The sequence below is a fragment of the Tinamus guttatus genome, unplaced genomic scaffold (assembly GCF_059628265.1).
Source record: "Tinamus guttatus ecotype Peru unplaced genomic scaffold, ASM5962826v1 Tinamus_guttatus_pri_ptg000301l, whole genome shotgun sequence".
In the NCBI taxonomy this organism is placed as follows: Eukaryota; Metazoa; Chordata; class Aves; order Tinamiformes; family Tinamidae; genus Tinamus; species Tinamus guttatus.
Window position 1 is genome coordinate 1,099,990 of NW_028288835.1, and position 19,658 is coordinate 1,119,647.

General features: G+C 36.9%; 1 protein-coding gene across 3 annotated transcripts in view; it reads left to right on the forward strand.

The window, feature by feature from the left end:
* Positions 1-19,658, forward strand: part of GLRB (glycine receptor beta) — a 45,061-nt gene that overhangs the window by 14,494 nt on the left and 10,909 nt on the right. For all 3 annotated transcript variants that reach the window (XM_088528085.1, XM_088528086.1, XM_088528087.1), the window contains 5 exons: positions 5,029-5,258; positions 7,627-7,709; positions 10,027-10,167; positions 13,080-13,232; positions 18,538-18,830. In XM_088528085.1, coding sequence (XP_088384211.1) covers positions 5,029-5,258; positions 7,627-7,709; positions 10,027-10,167; positions 13,080-13,232; positions 18,538-18,830 — 900 coding nt within the window. The remainder of the gene's footprint in view (positions 1-5,028; positions 5,259-7,626; positions 7,710-10,026; positions 10,168-13,079; positions 13,233-18,537; positions 18,831-19,658) is intronic.

Sequence of the window (19,658 nt, forward strand, 5' to 3'; positions counted from 1 at the left end):
CAGATTGTTATAGCGTTTAGAATCCAATACACATGAAGGGAAATCTGTGTTTTTTAAGCATAAAATATAGTTCTTTCTTTGTGTAAGATACTTATTTCAGGGGAAAATCACATTTGGTCTTAAGAATTAGCTGATCTTCATGAGAGCTAATATGTAGGTTGCTTGTTACATTATTACAGAAGATACTGGGGTTGTAGATGAGGCAGAAAAGTATATACATAGTACATACATAAAGAAGACTGAAACATAATGATAGAAGTAGAGCGTGGAGGGACAGAAGGAAAAAGGGGTAAAGTGCTAGACTATCAACACTGTCAGCACTCCTGTTTATTTACCAGTGTGAGAGAAAATGAACTGAGTTCTAAATTCTCCGGAAAAATATTTTTGCAGTTCAGCCAAAGCACTTCAAAATGTTAATAGCACCAAATAATCTTCATGACTATTTTGATATTTTTGTTTCTGTATGGAGTAAGGCTAATTTCAAAATAAAAAGTAATTTCAGCAAAGTTTGCATAATTTGATTTTCAATAAATGTTGTTAAAAATGTTGCAAAAATATATTATTGAAGATGTCCTGACCTGACCTGAGTTTTTCTTTTTTTGTAAGAGAAAGGAGAGTGCACCATGTCTTGCTCATACATAGAAAGCCAAAGCCAGGGCGTATACTTGAACTTGGGGGTTTTGAGGTGCTCCCTGATTGCAGTTTAGAAATAACTTTTGCTATGGCTCTATCAATGGCTGTAACAGCTTTTGAGCAGATCGGCCAGAAATTTTTGTTTGTTTATTAGGGAGTGAAGAAAGGATTTAGACTTGATTTCAGGTGATAAGTCCACTAATGGCATTAGAGGGAAGTGACATTGTACAACGAATATAAGTATGCTGAAGTTATCCCAAGATATATTTCATGGAAACTAAAAAGGAACTGCAGGGCAGGCAGGAAGAGCAGGAAAGTAGGAGTGAGATAAGTGTTTAAGATGGCAGGTATGCTTGGCCAGATGGCCCTTTCAAGTTTCTGAAATTTATTGCATGCTTTAAAAAGTGACTTTTACAGAGGCTTTTTTGTAATTCACCCAAATCCAAAAGTAACAAAACGTAAATGTAATGGGTGTGCCTCCAAGATAAAAGTATGCTCTCTGCTGCAGCGCATATAAGCCTGCCTGTGAATTTCTGTTCTAATTGCCTACAAAATTACTGAGATGTTCTGTAAAATAAGTCAAAATCTCCTTCATATTTTAGAAATCTAAAAAAAGAGATAAAGTGAGAAAGGTGCCTGAGTTCCTATGTCCAGCTCATGATATATAAGAATGTCATGTTTTCTCTCACCTGTATCGCTTGGGAGACCCTTCCTGCTCTGTGGGCACAGGGTCCTGTGGACATACAAGAATTATTCCTCTCTTGGGAATAATCTGTTCTTTTCTTGGGATGAACCTAGGTAACGTGCTGAAAGCGAGTCTCTTAGCCTAGGAAACGCCTTGTTCCTCCAGCATCATAAGAAAACTGTTTGTTGGATCTCTGAGGCACCAGCTCTGGGAGAGAATTTATTACAGGGTTAGAGAAGGACTAAGGGCATTGCGTCAGATCCAGGAAGTCAGTTTACCTGCTGTGTTCAGGGAATGGAAACGTCTGCACACAGCCACAAACTCACTGAGAAACCCCTGAGAGCTGGAGAAGAGAGCAACTGGCTGCATCTCTAGTGTGTCAGGTGCTGATTTTGGTTTGGGAGCGCTACAGATTTCTTGACTGTATCACTAAAAGTATCAGAAGCTACTAAACTGGTTGGAGTGATATGATTGCTGATACCAAAATATAGTGAATATTACATATCTAGGTATTCAGTGATTCTTGGCTCTGCTGTAACTCTGAAGGGACTGGAATAGCTAAATGTTTAGGTTTTTGTGAAACTTATCAGTTAGGTAGACATGTGGAGGTAAAGCATCTATTTGGCCATGCTAGAAGCATGCCATGTTCATGTCAAGATTCTTCTTTTGGGAGATAGAAGGATGGGAAAATGCCATTAGGCACACAGATTTCCTTTTCTATTTCCAGGAGAATATTAGGAAAGGTGCAAAAGGAAATATCTTTATTAAGACCTAAGATGTTGTAGACCTCTCCATATAGGACTCTGAAACAGCCAACTCTGGGCAGTGGGTCGGTGTCTGGTATTTCTAACTGGTCAGCAGAATCTGACAGTGCACCATGTTCAGCATTTTGGTGGTTGGTCCTGATCGTTCCTGTAATTGAGGAATCCTACAGAATCTTGAAGGCATCCTTAAACTTATGCAATAGTTCCAGATCGGAGCTCTTTGGAGCTCTTAGGAGGAAATCTGTCAAAAAAAAAATCCTTGGCAAAAGCACTGGCATCTTTTCTTGACTTTGTATTTCCCTGCTCTGCCCCATGTAATAATAATGTATCTCCTTCATCAAGGGGGTTTCCTGAGTTTGGGAATTCTCAGATGTGTCCAGAATGGCTCATGCTACTAAAGATTCTGTGTTTGGGCAGGCTGCACAGTCTGACTGAATTCAAAACTTAGAGGGATCAAAGCAAGGAGCCCAAATGTCAAAGCAGAGATGGAGCAGCAGGCTGAAGTGCGTGCTGAGGAAGGCACACTGCTCTTCCAGGCTACGAATGAGGAAGAAAAGTGTTGCTAGGCTGAAAGCAAGGCAGACAGGGAAATGCTGTGCTGGGATCAGGGCGCTGGAAGCCTGTTCCCCCTGGACACAGCGAATTGTTCCTTGGTTGAGGTAAGATTGAATGGTCAGTATCGGAGAGGCACAGAGTGTGTCTGTTCAAATACACCTACCGATGGGGTGTGAGCCCTGCTGCCGGCCCTGCGTGGCCAAGGACGGAGCACAGGCTCTGCTCCCTGCTCTGCTCCTTCTCAGCGAGCCTCAGGAATCTTTCCCTGGCTGCCCTCTGCTCCCGTGGCGCGTGCGTTCACAGCCAGGCAGCCGGCCCTGCATCCGCAAAAACGAGGGGAGATTGCTGCCTGCTGCGGGAGCGCCTGCTTGTGACAGAAAAGGCTGTAATAAAGCAAGGGAGGAAGTAAAGTCGTGCCCATCTGATCGGATTTCCAATTCTTATTTTGGCAGTTCATTCTGCTTTTCCGTGATTTAAACATTTCCTGAATGGGTAAGCGGAAGGCAAACGTTACAAACTGCTTATCTTTTGCCCGTGGCTTTGAGAAGACATTTTATTTTGTTAAAATGATAATAATGCAGTAGTTTACAGGGTGATTAATTTTAGTGTAATGAATAATTGAATGCTTGTGAGCATGAACAATATATAAATATAACGAACATCTATCTCATATACTTTAAAAGAGTCATTTTCACTGAGGCAAGTCCATATGGAATTGGAATTTCAGCAACGCAAAGTAAATATTCAGTTATATACATATAATTGAAAAGATCCATTCTGAGATAATGACCTGAATTCCTCCATATTATAAAGCTTCTTTATAAAAGCCTTCCAGTATAAAGTCACTTTAGATTAATTATTATTTTATACTGCTTTTTCACTTTGACAGAATAGTTTTTCATATAAATAGAAATCAGACTCCATATGTTTTTGTTTTTTCAAAAACAGACCCTCAAAAAGTCACAGTTCCCACAGAACTACATTTATTAATAAATATTGCTACAAGTCTTTCTGGATAATTTCGGTGGATATTTTTTTTCCAACGCAGTGGGGAAAGTGGCTGCATCACACAGCGCGGCGCAGCACAGAAGTACCCGTGCTGGTCTGGCTGCTCCTGGACATGCCAAAGCAGGCAGCGTGCTCCAGTTCACAGCGTAAATCCGCAGGGTAAACCAGTCTGCGTGAGATCCTGAGCAAGTGAACACCTTCCTGTTGGAGTTAGCATGAGCCTGCAAGAGGATCTCAACATGTCCCGTGCTTTGGACTGGCAATATGTGTGTTGTAGTAGTAAATACAGCGGTTAGAAGGGTACTTACAATGTTCTGTTTTCAACAGAAAAATTGCAACAAGACAACATTAATTTGTACAATATATATCCTTCATAAAATTAGGGTGTTGTATTGAAACATTCACAAATCAAAATACATCAAGAACCTTCACTCACAGGTAGTTCATCGCTTGCATTTTGTTATTATTGCAAAGAACTAACAGGTTCTTTTTCAGTGTTATAAAAGACATGGCCTGTATCCCAGGCTGCTTTGTATCTAGGAGATAATTATTTTTTAAAAAACAAAATACCTAGACAACTAGGAAGCCTGGAAATAGAAGCTATCTTGAATGCAGAAATTTCTTTTGTTTTGTTCATTTTATTTTAACAGCATGTGGTCTGCCTTTTTTACATGTATATAGCAAGAAGCATTGGCTTCACTGTAATGAAATAATGAACGACTTAGAGATGAGAGATGAGAGAGCCTTCATTTTGTCTCTTTGAGACCAATTCTGTCTCTGCTTTCATATATGCTACCTCGTGACTTAAGCTGCAAGCTGCCATCAGTAAACCTCAGCTATCAAACTGTCCCCAACGCCACTGTTAGGTGCTCCACGGCTGTTTTCTGGGTATATAGTTTTGAATCTGTTATCCACCTGGGTTGTTCTCTGCTTTTAGAGTGTGTCTAAATGCAGAGTGTGCAGAATGTCCTGGTAGAGAAGACATCCTGTCTGCTGCCTGTAGTGTTATTAGTGCTGTTCAGCTGTGGCCTCCTCCTGCCTTGCTGTGTGCGTTTGTTTATACCTATAGAATGTGGCTACTATCAGAGGGGGTGAAAAAGATGAGATGGAGGGTAGAATTTTATCCCCCCCCCCTTTTTTTTTTAATTTGACCATATTCAAAACCGAAGTATGGCATAATCTACTCATATGCAGTAAATCCTATTAAAATCAACATGTATTAATGTCATTTGAGCAGGGATTACTGTCTCTGTGGTAGAAAAATCAGAACATTAATTGTGTTTTGTTTTGTTTTTCCTTTAGATTCTCATAGAATAGTTCTCTTTCTCTATGTGCTTTGGCTAGACTTTGGCTAGTCTAATACTTATGTATTCTTTCCATCAGGATTATAGAGTCAACATCTTTCTAAGACAGAAGTGGAATGACCCCAGGCTCAAATTGCCCAATGATTGGAGGGGTTCAGATACACTGACAGTGGACCCAACAATGTTTAAATGTCTTTGGAAACCAGACTTGTTCTTTGCAAATGAAAAAAACGCTAACTTCCATGACGTCACTCAAGAAAATATCCTTCTTTTTATATTTCGGGATGGAGATGTCCTAGTCAGCATGAGGTATTTACTGATGTTGATCTACCCTTAATACATTTTAAAGTCAGTAAATAAACTGATAGAATGTATGTCCTGTGCTAGGTTTGTTAGGGTTTTTGATGTGTAATATTGTTTATAAATTGTCATAGAAACTAAATGATCCCTCCGTTTTTCAGCATATCAGCTAATATCTCAGCATAGTAGAAGTTAAAGTGTGCATTGCACATTACATAAACTAGTATTATGAGAAACACTGTTTAAATCCTTTTAATTATAGTCTAGATTTCTGGGAGCTTAATAAAATGGAAAAGATATCTGAAGCAAAAACCTTCAGCAAAGCAATGTAATCTTCACATTTTTGAATTTCTAAATTAAAGAAAATGATGATTACTCATGATATGAAACAGAGACAGAAATTAACAAAATGGTGAATGTAATTGTTTTTCAAAACTATTGAGCCATAATCCTGATTAGGATGCCATGCCTTACTGGGTAGAGATTTTTCAGAAGACCTCAAAATATTGTTTATTTTTGTTACGGTAAATGCATTCTATTTTGTACTTTGGCTCAGTTGATCTAATATATACTGTGTGCCATAAAAACAATCATTCACCAACAGCAGTGCAGTGATTGAAAAGAATATCATGATGAATTAAACATTTGGAAATACAGTGATTTGCAGAGATTAGGTTTGATTTCCTACCAATGAGAAGTGATCTTATTTTATTTATTTTAACAGAGTGACTTGGTTCATAATATTCTGATATAGGAAAAATAGTTACCTAAATATACTGGAAGTTTCTTGCCATTAGGAGGAAATCACTTGTGAATTAGTAGTTCTATTCCTGGATTGGAATTAGCCAGAAAAGAGACAGATGGAAGATTTTTTTCTCTCTCATTCCAAATCAGGATGAGAAATCTCAATCTCCAGACTTTTGCAAACTAGAAATCTGAGAAAAATAAATCAGACAATCAAAGCGTTTCATTTGGCTCACTGTGAAGGTCCCACTTTTGATTTGAATTGTTTTTGTGTCAGGTTTTTGAAGTCTGTAGGAATTAATATTTTGAAATGGAAAGCCACTTTCATCTATAAAAGGAGCTCCTCTTTTAAAATGACAAATGTGAAAGGAAATATTGAGATTTTTCTTCAGATATTTTTCCAGGTCAGAGCTATTTATAGAGGAAGACTTTAATTTCAGACTGTACTGAGTTTGGTATTGTTGAATTGAAGTTCTTAGAGAAATATTTTTGCCACTTGAAAAGTTTCTATTAACTGAAGAGTCACTGTTCATTGAACTCAACTATTCACTGAAATAGGATGATTTATAATGTCTTCCTCTATAACTAGTCTGTCAATTTTAGTAATGCAATATGTTCATAAATGGTATTTGTGAAGTTGAGATTAATTTTTGGAACTTTGGAGACTTTTATGAGATGTTATTTAAAATATATAATGCTGTGACTTGGGTTTTTATTTTACAGTGAAATGTCACATATAAATGAATTAATCTCCAGTTATGAAAATATATGAATGGCAAAACTCATGTGAGAGAGTCTTTGCTTGGATACATGGTTAGCAGCTAGGCAATAAAGTAACAGATGAAATTCAATGTAAATAACTGTAAGATGAAGCCTCTAGGAAATATTATTCTAATGTCATATGTAAACTGGTATGTTCTGAGGAGATTATTACCAGCCATCACCCTTGGGTGATAGTGCCTAGTTCTCTGAAAATATCACATAACTTCTCAGTTGTAGCTGAGAAAGTAGGAAGTATTAGGGAATCAAAAGAATGTCAAACCACCTTATAAATCCATGGTATCCTCACATCTGGAACGCTAGATGCAGAATGTGTGTGGTTTAGCTATGGCTTTTCTTGCTGCAGGATGTTCTCTTTGCTCAGAGGTGACGTGGGTTTCAGAAAGCAATTGCACAATTCTTGGTGGAAAAAAATCTCTTATCTAAACATCAGCCGTGCCTTAAGAAGTCCTTTGGGGGCCGCTTGTGGGAGCCTATTGGAGATGTGGTGAAATACCATTTTCTGGGTGCTCTAAGCTCACATTCTTCTTCAGAGATATTAGATCCTTCTTGGCTTCTGCTGCTGACAGGATTCCTGTTCTGTACAGGGCTTTAGTTTGATTATTCTTATGACTTACCTACATTGTCATCCATTAGTATTTCTCTGATTTATAAAATACTCTGTGTTTACAACTACACATAAAATTTCATTATAGATTATTAGAAATGTCTAAATTTCGCACTTGTGGTATTTTTATTATATTTTTCTATGTGAGAAGCTGAAAATCAAATACCTTTGATTTTTCACCTGTTGCACTCTATTACTTACAAGGCATTTCACGTTGTTTCTAAATGCCATTTTTTGTATTTTCAGATTATCTATTACTCTGTCATGCCCTTTGGACTTGACTTTATTTCCTATGGATACCCAGCGCTGCAAGATGCAACTGGAAAGCTGTAGGTATATCCATCTGTGCATAGAGTTACCTTCTATACGTGCCTATGACATGACAAGCAATTCTATACTGTTCGTGTCAACATTTTGTAATGAATCTTCAAATTAACATCCACTGATTCCCATCAATATGGGAACATTTTTCACTTATGAAAAATGTTTTTACAGTTATGGAACCATACACTGCTTTTAACTTTTGCTCTCAAAAACAATGCCAGATGATTAGCTTATGGGTTGCTTTACAAACATGATGAGGTATATTTCTTAAAGAAGAGCTGTTCGTGAACAAGATTCTCAGTACTTTACTTGAACAAGCTTATTTTCTTTCTCCATCATAAGTGTGATATATTCAAATTCAGGAGGATGAATGGATTATCTGCCCCTTTGGAATGATAGTGTGCATTAAAATTCCTTGTAGCTTTTTATTCCATTATCAAAAGAAAGAATTGTACCCATGGCCTTCTTGACTCCAGTCTGCCCCTGCAGTCTGAGCATTTGCCTTACTCTCCTTCCTTGCCATTAGCAGATTCTACTGAATCTTTTTAACATCGTTTTTTTCATTCTGGTTGTTAGATTTTCAGAACATTAAAGGACACCAGCAGTACTGCAGTTACTGAAGAACTGTATTAATGGATCAAGTTAATGTGCTTATTTTGTTTAATTAAGTAGTACATGCATACATTCTTATATCTTTGACATGAAGTTTCTGGGTAGATTTTCCAAATTGTGTATTTCCAATTTTATTTTAATTTCATACTTGCTCACATATCATTAAATATTGAAAAGAATTTTCTACTCAGTTATACAGTCATGCTAAGTTATTATGTTGACAACAACTATACATGCATTCCAAATTGGGACTTAGAGATGCCAACACAATATAGATAACTAACAGCAGTACATTAATTCAGGGCACACCATTGTAAAACAGGAGTTCCACCAAAGTCTTTTTTGGAGCAAAAGAGAATTCATAGTTATTGGAGAAGGATTATATTAGAATTCGGATAGGTAAGCAGAAATCTTTAGATTCTTGAAATCTTCAAGGCTATATGAATGCCATCTTCTGCATATTACATTCCAAACTTTCCATTAATCTTTTTTGGCTTTACTTTTCATCATACAAATCAAGAAAGATAATGTTTTAATAATAATAATGATTTTCAAGATTATAGCATTTCTAACAAAATGGGAAGAGCTCCCATCTGAAGGAAAACCAACAGGTAAACCTCCTTTTCACAAATGAAAAGAAGCATGCAATGTGCAAGGATAGAGTGAAACTCCATTTCTCTAGGTTTCAGGAAGAATTTTGCAATTTTTTTCTCACATTTCAGAGTTAGATGGTTCCTTTTTAATTTGAAATATCAGGGATGTCTTAGTAGTCTGTATTGAACTCAGTGGACGCTTTGGACACTCTGGGTTTTGCAGGATCAATATATTTTTGTTGTTGTTTTTATAGCAATTTGCATTCGTTATGTCTTTGGGGCTGATATCTGAAGATTCAGATAGAACAATAATGAGCACTTACACACATCCATACTAAACAGTAACATTAAAGAAATAATTGCCCTTCGAAGTCAGAACTTACCTCTTTGCCAGTCTATTGATCATGGTGTGGTTTTATTATTTCACAATATTCAAAGGCACTGGAAGCTTTCACTTATCAAGTTCTTTATTCTCTTTATATACTTTTTATATTCTCTTTTTACTCCCTTTATATACTCTTCATGTTTCTGGGTAGCAGCTGTTTAACATGAACATTGTATCTGTTCTGTCGTTATTCTGTGGCATAATCCAAATTTTCTCTTCCTTTTACGCTGACCTTTCTTCTAGTGTGACAATAATCTATATATCCCATGTTCTATAACGTCTAGATGCACTGACACTTAGCACAGTAAAATCCTTGTTTTACTTGCCTGCAGTTCTCAAAGCTCTTCTCTTACCAAGATAACATAAGAAAGAAAGGAGGTTTACAGTATGATTTTGAAAATAAATTCAAAGGACAGTATGGAGGGATCAAAATAACACTTCAATTACAATTGAAAATTCAGTAGAGCTTTTGCTTTCCTTATTTGAACAGTGAACACTGAAAAAATAGCTTCTTCAATAGTATGATGTTGCTGATAATATTATGCTTCACTAAGTCCTAATTTTAGACCTACATAAAAATTGTGAATTATTTCATTTTTGTGTTTATCTCTTTCCACATGAACAGGGAAAACAAGTGAAAGGAATTCACTATATACATGCTAGATATTCTTACTGATATTACTCTTGTTAAGATGTTTTTTAAACATTTAATATTACTTTTCTTTTTTGTAGTTGGTTACACAACTGATGACTTACGCTTTATCTGGCAATCTGGAGATCCTGTGCAGTTGGAGAAAATTGCTCTGCCTCAGTTTGACATTAAAAAAGAGGATATTGAATATGGTAACTGTACCAAATATTATAAAGGCACAGGTAGGTAATACAAGCAATGTCTTTGATAAAAAAATAGCTTTCTTCAATTACTGTTTATGTTTAATGATGAGCCAGTAGTTCATATCACTAGTAACGTAGTAGCAATCACGTCTAGTATCTGCAATCTCTTTAAAGTGCAGAAACATCTAGATCAAAGATTAAAATAAATGTTTTTCTTAGTTTATGTTACCTATCTTCCGATCCTCTGTCATTGTTTTGTTTTTGTTGTCCTAATACATTTTTATGCATGCAAATGTCTAACTTTTCTGATAGAGTATTTGTCTAGAATTATGTCAGTTAGAAGAGAGTAGGACATTTATAAGTTCCTGTTCATCTTTAATTCCAGACATGGATTATATTGGAGTGTAACTTCGAATGCTGCTTCTTGCAGGTTCTTCCTTTCTCTAAGTGCTCTTGAAAGTATAGCATTATAGGAAGCTGTATACAATCCTTGGCTCTGTATTTATTCAATCTCAAGATTATTTCCTGAGCATAGGCACAAATTTATACAATGGTTTCTGTACACTTGCTTCTAATGGTTTATCTTTTTGATTGATTCTTGTCTACAATTATATTTTAACTGCTCACATACCATGGAAAGCACAAGCTTTTCCTTAACAGAACTTAACAGGGTATATTTTAGTCAGTGCTTTTGCATAATGAGCATAAATCTGCTGTTAAAAACTCAAGGACAGCTGAGAAGCTGAAGCTGCTGAGGAGCTGAAGCTGCCAAGGATCTTGTGCAAGTTGCTTGGTGGCTGTTCTGTTAAAGTCTAGGATCTGGTACCTGCATTCGTTCTTGAGCTAGATCCCCGTTTTTAAGAGATCTTATGTAATCTTAGTAGATCTCAGAGTTAAGAACTTAACTTGGAAAAGGCAATGGAAACTGAAGTGAAAATAACAATGAGGTGGTGAAGTAGCGAATGAATTGAGTGTGGGCTTCCCAAATAAAGCTCATACAAAGTGGCAAAATTGGAGCTCATTCAATTCCCCCCCAAAAAAAATAAAAATCATAAAGATATTTGAAGTATCTTTAGAACTTAAAAAAAAAATTAATCATTGTATGCACTATCATTAAACCAAAAAATAACATTCTTTGAAGTTTCACCACCTAGTGACCACAAATTAGAATTATTCACTGTGCAAAAATGCTCAATAAATTAGCAAAATTGTCACTTTTTTGTATGATTTGATAATTAAAGAAAGAACCTTAGAGAAGGTTCTCTGTAGTGGGTTGGAATGACAACATGGAGTTTCTAACAGTTTTCATAAAACCTTTTTTTGCTAAACATTTTTGTTTAAAAATGAACATCATGCATCTTATCTTATCATCAAGACTTTGAATTAATATGAACGGAATGTTTCGGTGCTCTGAAGTGTTTTTATAGGCTGCCTCCAGGAATGAGTAGCTGTTTGATTTACATTAAATTCTTATACGAAGGCATTTCAGGATACAGATTTTGCACATGTAATTAAAACTAATTCTGTTAAGGATTGTGTAGGGATCAAGAGTCGCATTGCATGTACACACAAGTTTGCAAAATTATGGCTTATGCAAGAGATTCTCGACAATTACAAAGGACTGGATCTTTTCCATCCATTTATGTCAGCTGGTGTTTAAATGGACCTATGTAAATTGAGTGAAGTTCTGCAAATTTGGGTGACTTTTTTGTGACAAACAATTGAATGTTTAAATTTGCAAGCTGCATACTCTGTGTTTGTCAAGATGTATGGCAGATCCAAATAGGTCCTCAGCAGCTGAATGGTGGGGGCAACAGTTATTATTCTGTGCCTGATAAAAGGTGATACAAAGCTATACAGAATGTACACCTACAAAGAGATCCCAAATTTCTTCTTGCATTAAACAAAATCATTTCTTCCATAAAACAATTATCATTTTATATGTTATACTTCATATGAAATTAAAACCTAAAAATATCTAAAAATTATTTACAAATTACAGGGGGAATTCCTCAGGCAGCTGATCATTGAAGATGATAGAATGAGCTGTAAAATACAATATAGTGTCTTCCACACAGCAAGGATTTTTTTCCTTAATGTTTCACTGTTTTGATTTTTTTATGCTCAAACACCACTTTCAAGTTGACTTATCATTCTAGGATACTTAATTAAATATTAGAAGGCAAACAGATCTATTATTAGAAGGCAAATAGATCTACTTTTGCTATATTCTGTGCTAGTTTTGCACCAACTTTGTTTATTTGCAGAGCTGGACTAAAAGTGAATTTTGATATTGTTGTAATATAATTTAGCAATAACTTCTTTTCCTGAAATAATCATTTAAGATATTGGGTTTTTTTACAATTCCATTATGTTAATATTTGCATAAAAATGCCAGTGCTGCCACACAATTGAAATCGAGAACAGAATTTTTTTTCTGGCTATGAGATTTCCTAATTCTTTTGATATATCCGGCAGAACCTCTGGCACCTGCTGTTTTATGTTTTACTCAACTCCCGCTAACAGACAGATTCTGAAATGTTTCTGAGATTCTGAAAACTTTTTTTCCATAAATGGCTGCTAAGTAGGGTTCTCAGGTGAGCGATCCCGGGGCGGCTGCCGGAGCCCGTTGGCTGGATCTGCCCCGTGCCTCGAAGCCGCTATCAAGAGCAGTCTCTGGGTTTAGCTGCCAGTTGCTTCCCCCTGTGGAAAAAGGGGGACGCCTTTTAGAGCAGGGTCCCCCTTTTAGAGCAGTGTGCCTGGGCACATTTGGAGCTGTTCCAGTCCGTGCTTTGAGCACTTCCTCCAAACTGAGCTCCGGGCCTTTTTAAAGAAAATCCAATCTCTGAGCCTTTGCTATTAAACCTAGGAGGAAACAAGTTAACAGATGCTAATCTGAAGAGGTTAACCTGTAAGGCGCATTAAACATTAATACATTTATTTCTTTAAAGGTTATTATACTTGTGTAGAAGTAATCTTCACTTTAAGAAGACAAGTTGGATTTTACATGATGGGTGTTTATGCTCCTACACTGCTAATTGTTGTTCTGTCCTGGCTGTCATTTTGGATCAATCCTGATGCAAGTGCTGCAAGAGTCCCACTGGGTAACCTGTGTTTGCGCATCCTGTCACGAGCCGCTCCGCCACCCATTCGCAGTTGCTTTGACAACATGACCCCGAGCACTGAAAGCAACTTCACTTCCATTACCAACTCCTCATTTTCACTGAAACCTCCTCATTTCTAGTCCTGTAAAATGCATCTCCACATTGAGACTTTGCTTGATGGTGGTTCCAGTGCTTATGTGATGGGCACACTGTCTGTTGGCACAAACCTGATCTTATCCATGTACAGCTGATGCTGACACTGCAGCAGTTGCATTTTAAAATATAAATCTTCTTCTTTTTTTTTTTTCCCCTTTACAATACTAAAAGTTATTTAGGGAGGAGTAACATTCTTTATTAGCTTGATAGCAGGTAACAAACATATTTTCTTACCTTGGAAAGAAGTAAGGATGCATTCCATAATGTGAGGTAGAGACATTTCAAGAAGGAAATAGTGTGGGGAAAATACAGTATATCTGAAAGTAAAAAGATAGAAACAGAAAACAGATATATTTTGCATTTAGTGAGCTCCATTATGATCAAATTCTGAGCTGTCATTCTACTTTTATAGTTCTATAATCCCACACATCAAAAAGGTGACCAGGAAGGTTTAATTAATAACATATAATGGATGTAAGTGGCAAAGTCCTGATTTATGTATCATTGGTCTGTCTGTGTCTATACCTACATGCTTTTTATGTTTTTATTAGTTTCAATATGTTTATTGTTTTCTCTTATGTATTTACATCTCTGAACTAACGCATTTTCAAAGATACTAACCATTGCTGGTTATGTGACTTTTCCTGGATCCCCAGGGAAGCAGCAGGCGTTAAACCTGACCACTCTTCAACCATGAGCCTGCATTCGGTGATCGAGTTGGTCATACTGTGGTGGTGGGATAAGACTTTCCCCTTCTCCAATTTGTAAGACAGCAACAAACTACCTCTTATAGGTGCCACCTTGAAGAAGGTTGACCTCAAACCTAACACCATTAACATTTCTGTGGAAAGTGATTGAAAGAAAGTGTTACTAACAGCCATTATAGTTTTAACAGCTAGACACAGATCTCATCAGAGGGAGAAAGTACTTCTGATTTGCTTTGAGTATCTTAATACAGTTGTCCTTGGAATTAAATATAGTGGACTAGTGGTCCCCATGGAGTCACAGAAGTTTCCATGTGATTTAGGAATACAAGATAGTTGCAAACCAGCAGTTGCAAACCACACATATTTTTGTGTATTGATCCATGAGTGTTACAGAGCACTCTCCAGTTCTTTACAGGGGGAAAGCATGTCCATTAAGACTTTTCCTTTCTTTCCTTCACTGTCTGATGACCCTCAAGGGGAATAAGATCTTCCCTCATCCTGAAGGAATCCGAGGGATTTGTGCCTCCCAGCCACCCACAGCTTCCTGAAGAATGGAGCGTTATTGTGGAGCGAAGCAGCCACCCAGCAGGCGCTGCCTCCCGGGGTGCAGCCGAGGAGCGCAGAGCTTGGAGGGGCCTAACCCGTTCCAAGGCCTCAGAATGTGCCAGCTTCTGTGCTGCAGATTGCCCAGGTTTATTTAAGATAGTTTAAATAAGATAAGGGTGAGAAATGGCAGAGGCGCATAAAATAGGAAAGTGATGAAAGATTTTTTTTTTTTTTAATGTGAGAAATCTTGAAAGTATGCCTTGGAATAAAAATACTGTGTTCTGAATGAATGCTGACAACTCAGAGGAAGAGAGGAAATATTGTTACTCTTGTGGATATTTCAAAGAAGCCTTTCAAAATGAAGAAGGTATGTGATAGGAGACAGAAACTAATGATGAAATTATTTTAATGCCATTGTATTTGCTAATCCTTCATATAAGTATGGGCATAGTGAGAGGCTGAAGGAAAAGGAGCCCCCTTATTTTACGACCTTGCACTTGTTTCTATGTATTCCCTATGTTAAAGGACTACTAAATTTGAAGCCAAATATGCCCTCCATCACTCCTGCCCACCAGTCTGTCTTAATTCTGGTCATTTCATTTTACAAAATGGTAACAAAAATAGGTCTCAAAGGAAAGCCATAAAGAGGGTTTTAAAAGCTGGGATATGAAGAAGGACTGTCAGGATTATGTCTTTTAGGTTAAAAGTTTAATGAGAGAAAAGATTATATTAGAGAGACCAGTTTATAAGGAAGACAAGACAGAGTGCTACCTATTTTAATAACGTTAGTGAGATGAAGACAGACATTTTTAAGCTAGTAATATAAAATAGGAAATATTATTTTATATTGCATATGATTAACCTGTAGAATTTATTGCCAGGAGACAGTGCTGCAGCCAATAAGTTTGGTAAATTGAAAAAAAGAGGGATTTATTTATTTGGCTGAATGTACTGAAGTGCTCTGCTTGATCAGCTCTTTATGATATTATCCACACGTAATGTTAGATAATATTTTAAAAATAATGGCTCTGCAACTTCGTTTTTCATCTGGGAGCTGAACTTACTGACAGGGGTTGAGAAGAAAATTCTGTGAGCTGGTAATTTCAATATTAGGGTATTAAGGAGTCTTCCACATGTCACTGAAACAGGAGCTGGATGTTGGTAGTAGGTCTCCTTCAGTACTGCAGATCCTGTGAGCTTAAGTTGTTTATCTGGACAATGCTCCATGTTCATGTTTAGGAAACTTCCGTAGCCAGATTCATCAAAAGACTCTTCAGTGTGCAGATGGCAAAGCTGAAATAAGGAAAAGCTGTAAGGAAGAGGATTTAGAAAGGGAGTATCAGCTTCAAGAGAAGTATAGTATTTCTAAATGTTTCAGGTAGAAAAAAAATTCTAAGTTGGTGCAGCTATGGAAAAAGTTTGCCAAAAATAGCAGACATTTCCTGGCAGGGCCAAGATTTCCTTAGCTTAGCAGGTCTGGAGGAAAGAGCTCATGTCCCTTCACTTCAGAATTTCCTGAAAGGAAAAGAGAGAGATTTTAGAAATATATTTTTTAATAAGTTATCTTACAGTTTGTTCATTCTAATCACTCATTTGGGGCCCCGTGCTTTGGCCTGGGTTAGATAGGTACCTGAAACAACAGCAACTTACAGCTCTGGTGCTAGGGCCTCTGAGGCTGTGCCAGTTCTGATTTGGCAGCAAATGGTGCTTAATGGAATATTTCTGTCGTCCTTTAGTGTTTCCTTGAAAACCTAGAAGATTTTCTTTAGTCTCTCTGACTCTGAGACTGAACTTTTCCTCCTAGAAATACAGACAAATGGAAACCAGCAGGAGGCCACCGTGACCTCAGCTGCCACGCTGAACAAACCGATGGGAGTTCCACTGTAATCCTTTCAGCCAGGAGAATTTATAAGGAGTTTTCTAGAATTAAATCCAAGATTGTAAGCTCTAGTTTACGTAGTGGTTCTACAAATGTTTTCAACACCAGACTAAGTAGTAATATGAGTGTTAAGGCAATAAACACCTCTAAAATTAGTAAAAACTCTTACAATAACAAAGCTCTTCAGCCTGTCCATATTATTAACTGATTTAGTTATTCAGGGTTAGGTTGCCTTTCAGAAGTCTACCATAGAAGTGCATGGTACGTGCTGCAGTACGTTCTTATAGGCTGAATGGAAAGCTGGATATCAAGAGGTTCTTTAAAGTAATATGCTTTAAAGTAGTACAGACTTATTTGTACTTCTTATTACATTTCATAGTGAACCGTAGTCAGGGTTCAGCTCAAGGAAGTCTTGGTCAATGAAAATAAAGAGAAAAGTGCCTGTTCTCTGTGCACTTTCTATCCTCGTGTATGTGTTTATGCTCGAATGCTGCAGCTATAACGATATAAAACAAGCCAGAGCAGACACTGGACTTTGTTTGTTCAGTATTTGGCAGGTGATTCTAGTCTGATGTAGCACAACTGGCCATGCCATTTACTATCCCAATGGAAAACAAAATGCAGCTTTGCAATGGTATGTTGGTATTCCAAATTTCTAGATAAAACACTATAAGTTTTTTTATTTTAAAACCATATGAATGTTATTCATGTAATGCAAAAATGTTTTACTATACCTCCTCTTTAGCACTTTAGCAGCTAGTAAGTGGCCCATTTTAGATTGATATCATAGAAAGGATCATTTCAATCCTATTAAAATCCAAACAGGAAGAGCAGCAAAACAATGCTGTGATATTTGTAATCATCTAGAATTTAATATTTTCATGGGCCAAAGCAAATACCTTCAGTAACATTTCCATAGAATTACAAGGGTTTTTTCGTGCTTTGGGTAATGCGTATGACCAGTACAAGAAGCATAGTTAAGGCTAACTATCTACTTTTGACCAAAGTTTTCTATAGAGCTCGATTATATTACATCAGACTGCCCAGATATGACTAATAGGCATTTTTATCATTATTATTCACAAAATCAAAATTGGAAATTCTTAACTAGGAGGCTGAGATAAATTTCCCCCATGTGAAAATCGTTTCTAAAGTCATCTTTTTCTAAATATACTGTTCCCTTTTCATATGTATCTGAGATAAATATTTCCTTGAAATCATACTTGCATTTTGTCTCTTGTGAAATAAATCCTGTGTTAAAGTGATGTGTGGGAGCCTTATAATGGGCACTGCTTGTTGAAACAAGTGCGATGATGACCTTTCAGCAGTCCTTTTTTGTTTTTTCATGATAAGAGTTTCCTCAAAAACTCTCTATCTAGAAAACTTCCTTTGGATATTGAAATCTCAAATACTGAATGATTATAGACTCTCAGTCACTTTAGTATTTTCCTCTTCGTGGTGAATTGTGAACACAGTCTTTTAGGCGCCAGGACAGTTTTGCTCTTCAGCCAAAACTCCTCTTTCACATAAAGTTTGCATATTACCTGGATGGATTCATGCTTTGAAGAATTGCTTCTGCTGTAGCACAATTCAGATTTCTGGGACAACTGTAGCTCCTCAAGCCTAGTTTGAGGGACTTAGGAATCTTTGGTTTAAGTAGCATTTCTCTTCCACTTCTCCGGAATTAGATACAATTGTATAATGTGCGATGGAGCAGGAAAACGACAACAACCAGCTTAGCTTCTCTTACCTGTCTCTCCATTTATAATATAAAGATACTCATTATTAATAACTCATCATTAACTGTAATATCCTTTGTAAGTGTTCTGTTTAAGTGATTTAAATGGATAGCACAAGCACGTCATATACTTGTTGCAAAATACACCTACCACATTGTGAAGTCCCATTCTCTGTTACAAAATATCATCATTCGGTACTGTCTGTTCCAGAGGAAGAGCACAGAAAGTGTCAAGGAGGGTAGGATTTGTTTAACTAAATGTTGTCTTTCTGTTTGTAGGTATTTTCTCAGTGCTGAGCTTGGCATCTGAATGTACTACTCTTGCTGCTGAACTTCCCAAAGTGTCTTACGTGAAAGCTTTAGATGTATGGCTGATTGTTTGCCTTCTCTTTGGGTTTGCATCGCTGGTTGAGTATGCAGTGGTTCAGGTAATGCTAAACAATCCAAAAAGAATTGAAGCTGAAAAAGCAAAGATTGCCAAGGCAGAACAAGCAGAAGGAAAAGGTGGAAATGCAGCCAAAAAGAACACTGTGAATGGTACGGGGACTCCTGTCCACATCAGCACTTTGCAGGTAAGAGTTGTACAGTTAATCTAACAAAATCAACATTATCCTCTGTTAACTGAATTCCAGAAATATACCATTGTTTGGATAGTGTTTAATCTTAGAAGTGGCCAAGACGCTAAGAGCATGCTGGTAATTAATGGCCAACCATCTGAGCAATTAGTCCCTAGTGACCTGGGGTCAGATGCTGCTAAATGAAAAAAAAAAAGCCTTTTAGTATCCTAGCATAAGATAGTAAAGTATAGGTTGTTGCTGATCTTCAGGTAAGTTAAGCAGCAAGTGACTTTACACTTGCTAATTTTTTACATCTAATAAATAACAGCTGTTGAAATATAAGTATTCAGAGAAAAGGGCTTCCAGTCTAGTTGTTGAGATCATACTCAAATAACACTCATCTCCTTTCCTTGGGTTGGTCACTGCTGCACTGCATTATATATGAAGAATTTGTAAACCCAGGCATCCAGAAGTCATGGTATTTGCAAATATAAGATGGATCTCTTTACCTGTCAAATAATTCCTGTATTTGTCGTTTTGCCAGGTAGAGGGTACGGGTAGATCAGTCAGTTCTCATGGCGAGAGATCAGGCCAAGGCTTTCCATAAAGATGCTAGCTTTTCTAGAACATTTGTGTTCCAAGAAGCATCAAACATTTCCAGCCAAGCACCACCAGCCCTGAGTGATAATTAGTTGATGTTTAATCTGCAGCAGAAAGTACATTATGCTACAGTAAGTGGAATATGAATTTGGCGTGTATTTTTCAATTAATTAAACATGTAAAGTTATTAGGCCAAATCCAATTGATAACATCTGTGGAGTGCAATATGATTTCAAAGCTTCT